This window comes from Chiroxiphia lanceolata, chromosome 3 (assembly GCF_009829145.1).
Source record: "Chiroxiphia lanceolata isolate bChiLan1 chromosome 3, bChiLan1.pri, whole genome shotgun sequence".
NCBI classification, from domain to species: Eukaryota; Metazoa; Chordata; class Aves; order Passeriformes; family Pipridae; genus Chiroxiphia; species Chiroxiphia lanceolata.
This window is the reverse complement of record NC_045639.1, coordinates 28,581,275-28,598,030: the sequence shown is the minus strand read 5'-3', so window position 1 is coordinate 28,598,030 and position 16,756 is coordinate 28,581,275. Positions and strand designations below refer to the sequence as shown.

The following is a 16,756-nucleotide window of genomic DNA, read 5'->3' as shown; positions in this document are numbered from 1 at the left end:
GTGAACTCAATCTTTTGTGTATGCACCTATGTGCACTAATGGTAAAAAAAGTAGATTACTGATTTTATATTACGAGTCTTGGAGTTAGTTGTGGTTAAGAAGGCATTTGTAGAAGCTCTCACAACAGTGGTTTTGACAAATTATTTACCTAATGGGATGAACTTTCCTGTGCTTGTTCTTAGTCAGGAAGTGTCTGAGGAAAAACCGTTTCTCTCACTGAATTGCATGTTCAGTGTGAGTTTAATCAGTTGATTTTTACTTTTTTATTTAAGCTTTCAGGTTAATCAATGGGGTTGGTTTGAGAGGTGGGTTTTTTTGGAACTGCTATGCTTTTCTGCATAGGCAGAGTGAGGTCTTGGCTCCATTCCCACTGGTAAGCTCTGCCAAGGACTTCAGTTCCTCCCTAGATATGTTGTGTGGTGGGAAACCAGGGTTATTTTTAATCTGACTTCCTAAGAAAATTAAGTTTATTTCCAGTAAAATTAGCATGATCATGTAGTCTGTACATACACATATCTGTCATTTTTGTCCTACAAACTTTCTTGAGCCTGCTGGCCAATTTCAAAAGAATTTGGCAGGAGGATAGAAGTCTTCAAAATATGAAGTTCCTATAGTTTCATGAATATAACTGCTAAAAAGAGGCAGATTCTGTTACTACCAGCTGAAGGAAAGGCTGAAGCCCCTCTGTAACTGTATGCAGTGAACAGAGTCAATATGAGAGAAATGATGAATATTCTATAAATCCTAGGAAGTGCTTTAATCAGAATTTGTGCCTTATTAAACATCAGGTGAAAGAAGCCTCTCTTCAGTCAGGATTCGTACCCTGAATGCGTTCTCTATGTCTTGCAAGGCATGAACATCATTTGAAGCTTTTCACTTGGCAAAGGCATTTAGGACATCTTTCCTGTGTGGTTTCTCTCATGTTAAAGAGTGAGCTCGTGCTGTACTGTGCCTTTAACAGAGCTCAATTAAAAAGTCAATCCAAGACGTTGTATAAGTCCACTGGAAACCAGTCTTTGTTACTGTGCTACTCATGAACTTCCTTCTTACTTATCCTTTGAATAGTCCTGATTCATGCAAATACAGATAAGTAAACATTGACTGGCAGGTGTTCAGGAATAAATTAGAGATTACATCCGTGGAATATTATAGTTGATGTTACATACTTAAAACTCATAAAGAAATAATTCATCAACCTTTATTAGGTCGTGTCCATATATTGGTATGGCATTAACATTGGTAACATTGTGCTGTTACAGCACGTGTGCAGAAGAAGATCAAATTACTATAGATGTGTGAACCAAAACTTTGTGATTCTTTTGGGGATTTTGGAGGGGAAAAACCCCAAACGTTGTTTTTTAAACAAGGTGGATAAGAATTTAAACCAAGGTGGATAAATAAAAGAGGATGTATATTGTTCCCTCATTTGCATCATGAAACAGCTGATATTTTTTTAACTCTGTGTCTGATTCTTAATCTGAAGTGAAATTGGGCATGTATAGTACCCTGGAATTGCATCATCACCCTGAGCTCTTAGTGAAAGATAGAAAATATGAAAAAGGGAGATGATTTCTCCGATGTCATTGTAACCCCTGCAGTTTTTAAAGAAATTAAAATTTACCAGTAGTCAAAGAAGCACTAACTATAGTAGTAGTTATTAAAGGCAAGGCCTTCGGTCATTTGGAAGAAGGAAGCCCAGTGAACAGAGGCTTTATACAGAGAAGTTCAGATTTAAATTCCAGAACTGTAATATTTTTTTTCTTGTAGGGTCAGTTTGTTACTTTCTTTTTTACTCCAACTTCAGCAGACCTAAAATCTTCATAAGCCAACACATTCATTATAATTCACTTTAAAACATCCAGTGATGGCCTGTATGTTGAAGACAGGAAATAGAAGAAAAAGCAAAGAGCATATGATTTCTGAGAACTTCTTTCTTCACAACAAAATAGTAACCTAAGCATGTAGAAGCCCCAAATTGGCTATTTCTGCCCCAGGGTTAACAGGCAAACTAGAATCCTAAAATACTATCTATAGATTTATATAATATAGAAGGTTTCATTTTTTACATTCTTTAGTCAATGCAGGAATAACTTTTATGAGTGACAAATCTTCACAATAAAAAAAGCTTTCAAAGTTGTCTCAATGTGCAATCGTGCTTCTGTGGTTACAGATAGAGAGTGTAGACTGTGTGCAACGTCTTCTATAAGTTTTGTGAAATGAGAAAATGCTTTACCTGCCTGGGTAGCTGGTATCCAAGAGATTTTGTTGACACTGTGACATTCTCAGCTGACAGAAGGCAGAATTTTGGATGAACTGAAATGACTCATAGTAAACTTCACCTTTGAAAGATGCTGAGGACCTGCTTGAGAAATTCTGGTCATACTCAGCTGCTGAAAGTAGTTGTGAGTTCTACTTTGCTTTTATTAGCATACAATAGTATTCATTCCCTGACATAAATTGTAGCAAGGATTGTATATTAATGTATTTGAAGAAATCCATAGAGGCACTACACACAAATTGTATTATGTTTTCTTAAAACACTTGCATTTTTAGGGTAAAAGGTATTTTAACAAGACATAGTACTGCTTCAATGCTTTTATTTTTAAGTAGTCTTCTGATCTTTTTTACGTATCGATATGACTCAAGAGCCTTAATATAATTTCCAAAAAGAAAAAACTAAGCTGTTCTATCTTTAGAGTCCTGATATTTCATTCTTTCTAAAAGACAGAATATAAATGTTTAAAACTAACAATCGTTCTCAAATGTCATTCTTCAACTAAAGAGGCTAGTTTACCAAAGCATCTGATATTTTTAAGTACATCTACTTGCAGATACAGTTAGGCCACCCCAGTATCTTACCACTAAACCCCTTAATGTTAAGTAATATTAATCAATGCTTAAAAGGTGATAAGGTATACTAAGGTAAAGCTGGAAGTTTTGTCTTTCGGTGATCATGTAAGTATTTGCAGGTTCTAAGGGGAAGAGGGACAGCTGTAAAGAAGGTTTAGGGGATGCGAGCATGTGTGTTTGACTCATGGCCTGACTGATGTCTGTATGTGCACTGTGAATGTTCATTATCTCTAAGGAAAAAGCTGAATCTCTGTGGAAAGGATTTTTTACTCCAGTCTTTGCCTCGCATGTACTATAATGAAACTGCTTCAGACATCAATCTAAACAAAATCCTGGGAATACCTGTATTTACTTTTTGACCAACTAAGCACTGCTCTAAGTTACAAATTATGAGATTTCCAGTTTCTTGCGTACATGTAGGGTCCCTGCTTGCCTTGAACACAATGAAGACCTGTGAGTTCATTTTCTGCCTTTTTTTTGTTTTAAAAGTAGACCTGTGTCTGCCTTTTTACAGGAGGAACCATTTTTGCTTCTGATATAAGGTCAGAGTTTCAAAGTGCCAGTGTTCTGAGAAATTTTCCTGTCTTTCCCCCTACTAAAGGCTGCCTTTGTGCAATGTGGTACATAGCTCTGCATCCCTCTGTTTTGAAAAGAATGTATTAGGATGAATTTTGAATTATTTGTGTTCATAGGAACAAAACAGGCTTACACAAATTCCTGTGGTAAAGGTTGTAAAACCATCCAAACAGATTGATATCACCTTGTTCAATGAGTAAGGGTTTAACATGGTTCATATTAGCTTGTCAAGCCACGTGGCTGTGTTTACATGAAAAACTGATGTTCTCTTGCCTTGCGTCCACATGTGTATTTGACTTACATAAAACCTGAGCTTACTCGGCCTCCTGGAGCATTTAGCAGAAGCACCAGACCAGACTTGTAGCATTCCACATCGTTTGTGAACATAAGATAAAGCTAATTTGAAGATCTGAGCAAGAATGCCCCTTAATCGTGCTGCATACACATGGAAATCAGTGTCAGAAGCCAGATGTATGAAAGAAAAACATTTTCCTCCTCTAACTTTCTGTCTCCCTCGGGCATTCTTATCGATGACCCAAATGCTCAACTTCATATCCAGCAGTTTTCCAGCATGTTGCTCTCATTTCTGAATTTTTTCTACAAGTTTTCTTACCCTTTCAGTATGTACTTCTTGTTCTTCATATAAGCTAATTAAATGTGATGCTGATGATGCAGAGGACAGGATGTTTCACACAAAATGTTTCTCCAGATAGATGAGATTCACAATTGAGGATTACTGTCTGGCCTAAGGAGAAAGGAAAAAAAAATTATTATGTGGGAGAAGTTTATAACACAGCACTATTTTAGCACAGAGGCAAAAAATAGCATGCTTACAAAATGACTATGTCACTGGAAGTGTTAGGCATTAAGCAATATCAGGAAAAGATTAACAATAAGAGATAATTACTGTAATTTGACAAGTGGATTAGGGAACATAAATAAAATAAGGAACAATATGAGCAAGTGCAATCACAAAACATAAAAGCCTGCAAGTTATAGGAAATGACTGTTGTTCTTCAGAAAAAGGAGAGAACAGTAGACAAGGAAGGTAATAGAGTCATGAGAGTTTTTGAGACTCATTTTCCTGCTTTATGATAAAGACAGTGCTGGCTAGCTGGGTTTATTACAGGGACTGGAAAATTACCTGCCATGTGAACAGTCATAATATAGTAAACTGGATGTTATTGAATGCATGGTGGAAGAATGATAAGAAATTACAGGTACACAGGGCATATGTTCATAAACATAACTGCTACCATCTTAAAGGAGTTATGTTATCCACTTCATTGATGGATAATAGATTTACATGGATTTGTGAAAATATTCTGTTCAATGAAATTGTTTGGGAGATCTTCCTTGCTAAATCAGAGTGGATTATAAAAGAGCAGATCAGTATCTTAAATGCTGTCAAGCACTGTGTAACATATCACCCAGGCTTCAGTGCAGAGAGGGATTTCCAGTGATCCTCACAATAATAAATCCTGGATTGTTACATTAATTTATTGAGTGCTACTGTTTCAGGGGAGAATATTGCTCACAGCATACCAGCACTTCAGTCTTCTTTTTGTTTTTTATGCAAAAGTTTGTAAGTCCTAGTTCCTGTCTTCGTGATAAGCCATTTTTAGTTCCTTTCAGACAGCTCTTCAAGTCACTACGTTTTTCCCTTGAAGCAGAAAAGCCAATGCCCAGTATTATTTTAGTTACTAATCAGAAGGTCCTCCATATATTCACAGTTAAGGTGGTTATAAATATATCTGCTAAACAGATAATGCCATTAAAAGTACCTTTCTGAAGAATAGGAATTTGAAAAGTAAATTTCAGATAACTGAGTCAGCTTTCCTCCTTCACAGTACATGTGAAAGAGAAATGGGGATAGTGCTTAATTTTAAAAAATTCCTCCATTTATATTGGCATCTTAAATTAGTGCAAGATAGAAAAGTTTGCAATTCAGTTACAATTTACTTTTTCTCTAGCCAAAATCTTGTTTTGCCTTAGTTTTGACAATTCTCCAACCTCTTCATATTCTTTTCTTCCTGAGATCCATACAGAAGAAAATTGAAGTAGGTAAGGCTACATGGTCTTCTCTTGGCATCTTAATTAATTTCTTTAGTCTTCACTTACAGGTTTTTGAACTTCTCTGGAAATAAAAACAAAACAGGACTGCACACTGCTCTCTTTATTACTTATCTGCCCCTGGTGCTTATCTTATCTGCTTTTTCTGTTCAGTGATATTTGCTGCTGCTCTGTTTGTCTGGGTTTCTTTCCTACAACTTTTCCTGGTTGTTCGGGGGGGTTATTCACTGTTATTTCCTTATTGCATTGAAGTCTCTATAAAAATCTTAATTTGCTGCCAAGAGTCCTTTAAGAAACAAGCAAAATGCTTTGGAAGTATATACTTCTCCATTGTAAGTGTTCAAGGTTTAATTCTCCTTGCTGCAATGCATGCTCTTCCTACCCTCTCATTCAATTCCTCTCTCTGCATTGTAGTGTGAAATACTGTTCTATGAAAGTTCTTTAGGACAGGAACCATGCCCTTCTGTTTAAACTGTGAGGCATCTAGCAACTGACTCAGGTCTTCTTATTATCTGTTTCCCTTAAATATTGTCAGTAGTTAGAATTATTATTAGTAAGCAGTACCTTTGACAGGGGGGACACACCAAGCTACTTTTCTGATATCATAAGAAGTGTGTCTAAATTCGGTTCTTCTGTCATTTGTTATGGATCTCATTTGCCTCAATGACTTGAGTATAGTACATTTGCAATATACCTTGCTATTGGTGGTTTTTGCAGGAAAACTAAGTTGGGCATCAGTTTGTTAAGTTGCAACACAAAAGCAAGATTTGTCAGAATTTTTAAGCCTTTAAGAGAGAATCACACTCCTTTTATAGCCTGTGGAACTTTTCATATTCTCATTTTGAACCCGTTTGTAGTGTATTATGAAAAATAATTCTGTATTAATACTTTGAATCAGTTTGAAATATATTACTTATATACTTTTCACTTTCATTTTATGTTGTCAGAATGAATAAGTGACCAAAATTTTTGTGGAATGATACTGTTGACACCAGTTAGGTTAACCTGTATTTTAAGCTGCTGTACACATTGAAGCGTCACTGATAATTTGTTTTGCACTAGCTTGGACTTTTCCTCAAGTTTGTATCTTGAGGTATGATGGAGGTCCAGAGGGCAGTCAGTGTGCTGGGCTGCCTGCCTGCCCAGGCCATCTGCTGTAAGCTCCAGATCAGTTTATAAAAGTGGGCCCCCTCACCCAGAGGATAAAGCAACGTGATAACTGTTGAAGGCAGAGAGCTCATACCTTGTGGTACCACTGTGTAACATCCATGTCCCATCAGCTGGGTAATAAATGTTATCCTCTCATGGTTTTGTTTCTTCAGAGAATGCAAGATCTGAGGATAGTGGAGAGTTCTCTTTTCCAGCTCTGGCAGCCCAGGTTTTCACCCACTCAACATGTCAGTAGAAATCTGTCAGTCTCCTTTATGCAGAACCTTTCTGCATGTGAAGACGAGGGAAAAATCTCCTCAGTTCTGATTTATCCAGTACAGAGGAAATATTCAGGCTTTTATGCTATCAAGTAGCAGTAAGAAAAACTATACTGCAAGAGTATCTGTTCTTTTTTCCTCCAGCTCTGAGTAGTGTCAGGGAAGGGATGAAAAGAAACATATTCTAATTTAATTATACGGCTAACGATCTATTAATCTCATGCTTCTTGTTATTTTTCTTCAAGGAGGAGTAGAATCCTAGGGACAGAGCTCCTATCCCCCCACGTCTTTCAATATTGAATCATTTTAGCTATCTGATGGATTAAAGTCTGCTGGAACCTAGAATCTGTATAGTTAATGTAAATATTTCCTTCGTATAACCACTTCACCTAAAATAGGTAATACATTACAGACAACTGCTTCTTTCTTATAATTTTACCCACAGCAGAATGCAGAAGTTGGAATAACCCGAACAAAGTATTTATTAGCACTTACAGATTACTTCATCCCACAGCTTTTATACTATTCAGTGAATGTTATTAAACTTCATTGTACTTCAGTATAAGCATCTGGACATTATAGGTGGGCAAGCAGAGAAGCAGACTGGTTGCAATAACATGCTGCAGTAAAGCCCAGTAAGTCTGACTTGCAGTTTTCTGCACATCTGTGAAACTAAAATATCTTCTGGTTTTACTATTTGCTCTTTAGAGTGATTATTTCATATTTTTTCCAGTCACTAGTCAGGAGGAGCTCAGAGGTATTTACTCTGAACCTCTAGTAAGTCGAGGAAAAAAAGATGGTGTTATCCTTTCAGCTCTAATGGCCAGATGCTAAGTGTAAGTTTGACCGGGATTCTTTCTCAAAAAGGTAGATTTGGCATAGTTTTCCCTCTAGGTCTATTTGTGACTGTATTTTTTTTTCCTGTACATTCAACGATGTAGATACTCAGATTGTATCTCTTAGCTGAAAACATACACTTCTTTTTTACCAGTGTTGAAGTACGACTAATTCTTAGTAAAAATTGTTTCTTTAAAATAAAAATGGAAACTTTTTATGGACACACTTTCCTTTGTGATAGATTTGAGTGGACAAGCAATATGTTAATTACATTTGGTTTAAATGGAGTACTATGAGAAAGGGAAGAAAATACTGTCACAAACCTAGACTGACTGATTTTTCAGTACAAGAGTAATGTTCTCTTATTTTACTGTTAAGCTTTTTATTGCTGATCGAAGCAGTATCCCAAGGCTTCTGCCAAGCACTGCGTTGTCTGTGTGATAGGAGGGATTTGGTTACAGTCGAGCAAGTTTGAAAAATGGTAAACTGACAGCAAATCTGGGATCATGGTTGGTAAGGCAGCTTTTGTGGTCATGTGCTTTTATTTGATGTGGTTCCTTGTGTCTCCTGTGCCAAATGGTGTAATGTACTAAAATGATGAAACTGCAAAAGAAAAAAAATCAAGTATTTAACTTCAGCAACAAGGGAGAAAGAGAACAGGAAAAGAGATCAAAGTCCTTAACATGCCTCTCAAAATAGAAAAAAAGAGCAAAAAGGAGGGAATTTCTTTCCACATGCTTGAGGCTACTTTTGCCTATAGCCATCATGAGTAATAAACCCTTCAAAATGCTTATGTAGGTCTGCAGTGTGCTTTAGTTTCAAATACGCCAGGTATTACAGAGAGTTTAAAAAGGGTATATCTTGGTTAAAGAAAGAACTATAGTCTCTGAAGTCTACTTTCCATCAATAGTACATAAATTTGAACATGTTTTAACATTGGCCACATAAGAGAAAAGCTCTTAGTTACTTTAAGTTGGTATAAAAGGTCTTTCCATGCAGAGGCAAGATTTTTATTTGTTTGCATTTTCAAAGCTAGGCGAATCTTCAACTGTATCATTCATGATCATTGACATTGTCATTTCCCTATTTTATGTGTGTTGTGCAGAAAGAATTTATTGGATTAGAAATTGATTGTTGAGTACAATCAATATTATGCACCACTTTCTTTTGGTATAAAGCTCTGTAATGCTGTGTTCACGCTGTGCTCAGTGTTGGACCTCCTTGCCCAAATACACATTTTTTACTCTTCCTTCCTTGGAGAAAAAAAATGACTACTATTAGGTAAGGTACCTCCTTTTAACAGCATGAAACTTTTCTGTAAATGTTCTTTTCTTTGTGATACTTGTTTCACAGACAAACGTACACAATTTTTGGAGGTGAGAAAAGGGAACAGGTAAAGTGGAGGGGGGTGAGGCGCAAAACATAATCTGTATTACGTGTGCACAGATGCTTAACCTGTGTTAGCACATAACTTTATAAACTGTGATGTGGATAGTCTGAAGTAATACTCATTTTTCAGACTCAGCTCAAAAGTTTCCCAGCAATCCAGAGAAACCTGCATTTTTTTCTGCTCAGGGAAAGGGGGAAGCAAAATGAACTGCAGGGAAGAGGTGGTGTGAATGAAAGGAGTTTAGGGGAATTAGACAGGCCCAAGTTAGTATGGGGAGAGTTGTAGGGAAGGAGGTAGAGATGGAAGTAAGAGCATCTCTCTACATACCTGTAAGTCTGCCTTGCTAAAGCACCCTGTCATCTGAGCTTGAGACTTGGAAACACCCCTTTTCCCTAATGAAGGGATGGTTTTCAGGAAGAGGAAATAACTGGTTTACACATAAATACTCAAGAACAAAAGCAGTCACTTCTGTAAACCTGTGAATTAATGCTATGCCTTTTTTTTAAAGGTTCATTTCTTGAGAGACATTTTAGTGTAATTATAAGCTATCGAGAAATGGGAAAGAATTTTGCAATTTTGCATGTGGGCCTGAATAAATAGATCCATTGAGAGACAGACAGAGCGAGTCACTTGGAATGCACCAGTCAACAGCAGAAATGTAAACATACTCCAACTACGCTCTCTGCACTTGTATTTCAGCGTGTTGCAGAACAAAACTTCTATTAATGCAGGCTGACTGCTGCACTTGTTGAATTCAGTAGTGAGTCTCTCACAAAATCCAGCTAGTTCACAGATCATGGATGAGAACCACACTGTGTCTGCCACTCTGGAAACCCAGGAAGACAGAAACTTGCTGCAAAGGAGACTCTGCTCTGTCTTATGAAGCGTATGAAGTTGGTTTGCAGGGCTGACTAGGTTTGGAGCAAGCCAATAAAATGCTGAGACCAACAAGTCTTTGTCTTTGTGTTCCAGTGTGTTTGAACAACCTTATCTCATAGACAGGTACATCTACCATATATTAGTCTTCATCTGGTACTAGTCCTAATGAAATAACATCCACTAAGACTGTTGCTTTCTGAATTGTCATAATTATAGAAAACCACTCTCAGACTCTTAGAACTTTAGCCTTTAAAAAGTTACTGGAAAAAACTGTGTAAAAATCAAACACAATTCAGTTGGTTGTATTGAAACTAGTCTGACTGTAGAGGGGCAATATTAATTGTCTGTATTTAAAAACAAAATAACTTCCTTATCATATCTCTTGATGGTTTTTGTTTAATTTTTTTTTTTTGTCTTGACAAAAGGAATGTGGAGCGTTTTTGTGAGGGGAGTTTAACAGTGATACCAAGAAGGAAAGCTTAATTGCAAACGTAGTGGTGTTAGGTCTGTGCTCCAAGAGGCCTAACTATCTAGAAAGCAGGTCTGATGTGCAGCAATCTTTACTTGTGCTGGTGAAATATCTTGACAAATGGAATGTCCTTGACTATGAAAAGCTTCTTATGGCACTTTGTTCTCCACTTTTTCTTTTGATTGGACTGCGAGGTACCTCAAAAAGTAGCATGAGATACTGAACTGCATGCTGCAATTCCCTTGCCTTTTACAGGTCCTTCTTTGATATTGTGTAAATCACTTTTTTCTTCAGCTGCAGATTTATTATAAGTCAAATGAATTATTACAGCCTCTTGTGCAGTCTCTTGATTGGGAGGTACTGGCATGACAGAGACATCATAGTACAGCATAGTAAAATCAAAGTCTGAGCAATAGCTTCCTTATATGTTTAAAAATAAAAGGTAAATATCAGTTTAATAAGACAGATGAACCTTAATTGCTAAATGTTTATAGAAGGTTTTGAGATGGTCAGAGGACAGGTCCTGTGCAAATGCAGTATTTTATTAAAATATTTAATAACCAGATTCTCTGATGCAATTGAGGGAACAAAGATGCCTGTCCACTCTTAATTTTCCCTACCCATAATAATTTCCATAGAATATAAATTACATATTGTACAGCTTTATTCTGTTTTCAGAGGATAATTATACTAGAAATTCCAGCCTTCTTTCTATGGAGGGACCTTTTTCTCAGAAACCACACCTTGTAGCAGTCTGTTTTTCATTTGAGAAAGGCTGAATTTCCATTAATGTCCACAAGTTTTTATGGGTTGGTGCCTTTCAAGAGATGGACACAGGTAAAATGTATGTTTCCCTTAGTCACAAGTCATAATAATTCAGTCTGGAAGATGTATGTATTGGAAGCTGATGATATAGGAGTGGAAGCTTTTTTTTACGTGCGTAATATGTTAGAGATTACTCTTAATTTCATGCCTGCTGTTGTGACAGAGAGAAGCCTGAAATTCCTGTTGTAGTCATCTGAGCATCTCCAGTGGTATCTCTGCACTGAGAGCGAACTTGGACTTGGTGTCAAATGAGGCAAGACAGGATGCAAAATGGACAGTACCAGTTGCTCTGTCTATGAGATTGGAGGCTATGAGATTTATGTAACCATTTAAGGAGTTTCATAAAAGGAAAGGCAGGGTCTCAAAGTAAGGTTCACAAGCCACTTTTGACATACCAGGAGGGACAAGTAGCAAAACATTCTCCAGTATTAGAGACTGATGGACTCCATATATTTTCAGTTTCCTAAGAGCAAATTACTGTTTCAGAAATGTTCCAACTTTTTAATAGTCACACTCCACTGTTTTTAAACATCCACAAGTTGCAAAATTATGTTCCCGTCTGAGTAATTTTAGTAAGAGGGTAGCAGCAAGGAAACTGAATTCAGTTAAAAAAAAATCCTGTTCAAGTCTTACTTCTACTGGAAAAGTTTGTTTGTTTTTTTATGTAGCTGTGGTGTACTCAAAGCTTTTTTTTTCATCATTGCATATGCAAAATCCAGACCTGCAGAACTGTTCCATGTGGTGAACAGTCTGCTAAACCCAGATTGTTTTGCCTGAGTAGCAGATTTCCATATACCTCATTATGAGTTTGGGATTTTTTTGATTTATGTAGACTCTGTTCCTTCAAAGGGATGTATGACTGTAGACCTTTATATGTACCAAAGTGATTTCTTATCAAGTACTGAGGAAAATACAAGGGCAGGTCCAGTTGGAGAATATGAGTGGGTTTTTTTGCAGAGAACTTTCTTTCTAGCCAGTTTAATTTATCATGGAAACACCATGTAAACAGAAGGCCACAAAGTTACTTAGCTTTTGAAGTTTTTAATGGTGGCCAATGAGTTTTTGGATGGTTAGTGAATGATGTAATCCACAGTGTGTAATGCAAATTTATATCCTTTTTGATTGGTAAGGGACTATAAGAAAGATTTAGGTCAGTACTACTAAAAGAAAGTAGCACAGACTTTATCTCGTTAAATACAGCCTGATTTAAATAAGTGTTAGATCTTTCCACACCAAAGAAGCAATTATCCTTGGTAATAGCAGGTGTGCTTGAGTATTCCATCCTGTGATAAAGGCAAGTGATTAGGGTACTACTAAATACATCTCTAAGGTTATCTTATTTCTGTGGATTCCTACCACTCAGATTTCCAGTCTGTGCATGGACAGAGTTAATATCCTTGGTTTTATTATTTCCTTCTGGGGATGAACAAAATCATAGAATCAGGGAATATAATTATGAAACAATGTAGACTGGAGAGAGCATCTGGAGGTTATCTGGCCAAGCCACTCCTCAGAGCAGGGCCAGCTTAGATCCGTGTGCTCATGGCAGTCATTCAGCTGAGCTTTGTGGACCACTGAGCACCACTTCAGAGGAGCCACTGGCTCCATAATCTCTTTAATTTTCTGTTACATAATTGAAGGCATCAATACACCTTCAATAACAATATGCCTTAAACTCCCCTCCTTAACAGCCACACCTCCCCAGTGTTCTCTGAAGACTGGACAAACCCATTTCTTTCAGCATCCCCCCTTACATTATCATGTACCTCATAAACTCTCTGACCCACTGCTCTCTTAATCTAGTAGGTTAACATCTGTGTTGTGTTGGAAGGTCCAAAACTGGAGTAGATGATATCATCAATGTTTGCATCTGGCCATCTATAACTCCTCAGTCCAAATTATTTTGATTATACTTAGCTGTATTGACTGAAGGTGGCTTTTGGAATAATTAAGACTTCAAGTCTCACACAACTAACAAGATACCTGAACTACAGTATTCCACATCTTACTGATGAGGACTAAGGAACAGAACTGTTCACAATGAAAAAACTGTTTCCTGAAATAATGCTTTGCATTAAGTGATACTCTTCATTTAAGTGGTTTTTTTAGAGTGGGTCATGTTATAACCTGTTTTTGTAGATGGTATCACTCAATATTTCTTCTTATCACCACAGCATAAAATACACTTCCTCATGGCCCAGTGACTTTAAGCATAGGGAAAGAGGACTGTGCAGAAATCATTTTCAGATCCCAGGGACCATATGTATAATGTACTGTTAAATTAACTTCTGTTTCTAGTGCGCTTGGAGGATCATCCGCCCTTCACATCCCAGCCTTTCCTGGTGGAGGTTGTCTTATTGACTATGTACCCCAAGTATGCCAGCTGCTAACAAACAAGGTAAGTTAGTAAAGACAACTCAGTTTTCCTTTTCATTATGCTCTGTATTGCATTTCCATAGAAATTGTTATTCTTCTGCCAGGTAGTCCAGGCAAGGCATACTTAAGGTGAACTACACAGAGAATATCTTTTTGATAAGAACTGAGCACCTAAGCAGGACATTGAATATAACAACTCTTTTAGGTAAACAAGTGACGTTGGGGTCAGATCCTGGAGCGGTTTTTTTCTTCTTGTGACATGTTCCGATTTAGGGTAAAATGTTATTGTAATGTATAACGCTGCATTGTAGCTTACTATTTTGTTAGTAAATACAAATGTGTAGTTTGCGTTTTATTTTTCCATTTGGGAGTTCTCATACCTAGTCATCACTAAGTTTTGAATACTTGCAATGATTTTTATTCTCATACATTTCATCCAAATGAACTGAATCAGCAGTCTGTTTGGATATAATAGCTATTTAGGGTTGCTGAAAAGGTTGTGTTCCTGTTAGCTTACTGTTTAAACAAAAAAGAACAATTATAGTATTTTAAAAGTTTCTCCATTATTTAAGAGTACTTTTCAAAAGAAAGCTTAGGGGCCAACATCTAAAAATTTACCTATTGCAAACTTCGCATTTGTTTATTATTTTTACTTTCAATTGTCTAAATGAAGAAAATAATTTTATCTTTTAGAAAAAGTTCTTCAAAATGTGTTTCCATAATTATATTGACTCTACCCTTAGAGTTGTTTTTGTTGTGGTTTTCTGTTAAAATTACTCTCTGTTTTTAAAATCTGCAAGCATACAGGACTGTTTTTATCCTTTCTTAAACAAAGTCATTTGAGCAAACTTATCGTGCATTTTCCTTTGCCCAAAATAACATTTCAGATCCTACACAGAGCCTTCAAAATATTTGTAGTTTTTTATAAAATGAATATATTTCAATGTATAAATAGAATTCAACTTTAAGGTATACAAGATAGCTCTCAGCAATGAATGTATCAAGGCCTTTTCAGTAATTTTAGGAAAGCATTTGCCAGCCAAGAAATTCTGGTATTGCCATAGCCAAGAAAATACTCTTCCTGTTCCTTTCAGTGAGGGGAAAAAAAGGTTTCTAAAATACAGCTTTTCGTTCTGGAAAGTAAAGAATTTACGTAGAGTATCACATATGGAACCACACCATAAGTACTTCAAGGCACCAGTGCTAAAGCAGATGCTCTTGCAGCCTCACAACACAGGCATTGTTTCTGTTATGGGTCAAGCCCTGTTCACACTGTTCTCCTAAGTAATGCCATTCAAATCAATAAGAAAACATAGATGGTGCGAGGAGAATTTTGCCTTAAGTCTTCCAAATTTAGCATTGTTGGATTTTGTCTGTGCCAGGATGGAAGCCTTTCAAAACCCAGAATGCCTCAGAAGTTGATGCTCACAGTTGAGTAGGTGGATCACTGAGTCAGCATGAAACCAGTAACAGAGCTTAGTGTTCAGAAGATTTTGTTGGAGGTGCAGTCTTCACAAAACACCCAAGACCAGTTGTGAAAGATACTTATTTTTGTCTTTTCTTTTATAACCAGAATGTTATTTCGACACTTAACCTACTGTCAGTTCAGGTAGCTGTGATTTGTCTGTCACAGCTTTCTACTCAAACTTCGTTAAGGCAAGGCTGAGCATTTCTTTCCTTCACTCTTTATCTTGTGCAGTTAAACAGTGCTTCAATCTATTGTGAAAAACTTAAGTTTCACTCAAACGTGAGTGAAGAGATTTCTGTGCAAGATGTTCTGTGTGCAAGATCCAGGGCTTGTTTTAAAGGCATTTTAGGATTCTTTAAGGAAATCACACAAGCTAAATGTAGGTTTCAGAACTACTGCCATGTCAAACATAAATCTTCCTTTACAAGAACTATATGACAAACTGGGATTTAGCTTTTTTTATCTTTTTATAGCTCTGGATTTATTTTCTTCTTTCTTTTTTCAGGTACAGTATGTTATTCAGGGATACCATAAGAGAAGAGAGTACATTGCAGCTTTCCTGAGTCACTTTGGAACGTAAGTTTTCCTGCGCTGCGTTGTTTTCCGTAGCATGGGGGAAAGTAGTTTTCTGCACATGGTTTGTGGTTGTGTGACTGCTGTCCACTGGATGAAATGAAATCTAGTCATTTTTCACAGAATGATGTATATAGGTTGTCTCTCTCTGTAGCAGTACTGTAATGAAGGTCAGCATTATTTCACTTCTGTGCCAGTTGCCCGTCTGATTTTACTAGAAAATAGCTGATGATGGGAAAAGGCCAGTAAGGATTGTGCTCTTGTGCAGAAGAAATGTGTTCATTTCTGAATAAATGACTTGAGAGGTCTTACAGTAATAGGCAGTGACTGAGGTGGGAGAATGGGGAAGCAGGTCTAAGCCTTGAAGGAGACAGAAACCACTGCTTGGCATAAAAACAGGACTCGGAGACCAGCTGCTCCCACCACCAAGCAGTATTTTGTCTCTCAAGAGAAGAGGCTGTTGGGTCATGTTAGATTCCTGCAGATCAAGCAGTGGCCATGGCCAGGCATGATGACACATTAGCTTCACAAATCAATTAGCCAGGGCTGCCCTGGGTCAGCAGTTTGGTTTCCCACCTAAATTCTGACTAGAGTGAAAGTCCAAGTCTTTACCTAGTTGTGATGAGTGGTTTCTGCTTCCGAGGAGTGATGCCAAATGACATGGATATTCAGGAGCCCTTCAAATCTTGTGTCTCTCAAGTGAGCTTAGGAAAACAGGTGGCTTCTAGCATGGACCCAGATTTAATACAATGATAATTAGATAATGGTGACTTGAACTGGATATACAAGTAGACAGTCAATGAAAGCACAATCTTTGTCAAGACAAGGTATTTCCTTTTCTTCTGAGAAAACTACAGTATAGAAATGGCCAGGTGCACCTATGATTTTATTATATCTACAGTGTAGTTCATGAGTTCTGATACTGCTTGAGTTTTTTAGAGAATACCAACTACTGATAATTGAAACTTGTAATCCATCTATTGAACAAGTCTTCTATATCGAATTTTTTGTAT

At 37.0% G+C, this 16,756-nt stretch overlaps 1 protein-coding gene across 4 annotated transcripts in view; it reads left to right on the top strand.

The window, feature by feature from the left end:
* BABAM2 (BRISC and BRCA1 A complex member 2) overlaps positions 1 to 16,756 on the top strand; it is a 171,436-nt gene that overhangs the window by 115,318 nt on the left and 39,362 nt on the right. For all 4 annotated transcript variants that reach the window (XM_032684413.1, XM_032684414.1, XM_032684415.1 and 1 more), the window contains exons 8-9: positions 13,625 to 13,724; positions 15,676 to 15,746. In XM_032684413.1, the coding sequence (XP_032540304.1) occupies positions 13,625 to 13,724; positions 15,676 to 15,746 (171 nt within the window). The remainder of the gene's footprint in view (positions 1 to 13,624; positions 13,725 to 15,675; positions 15,747 to 16,756) is intronic.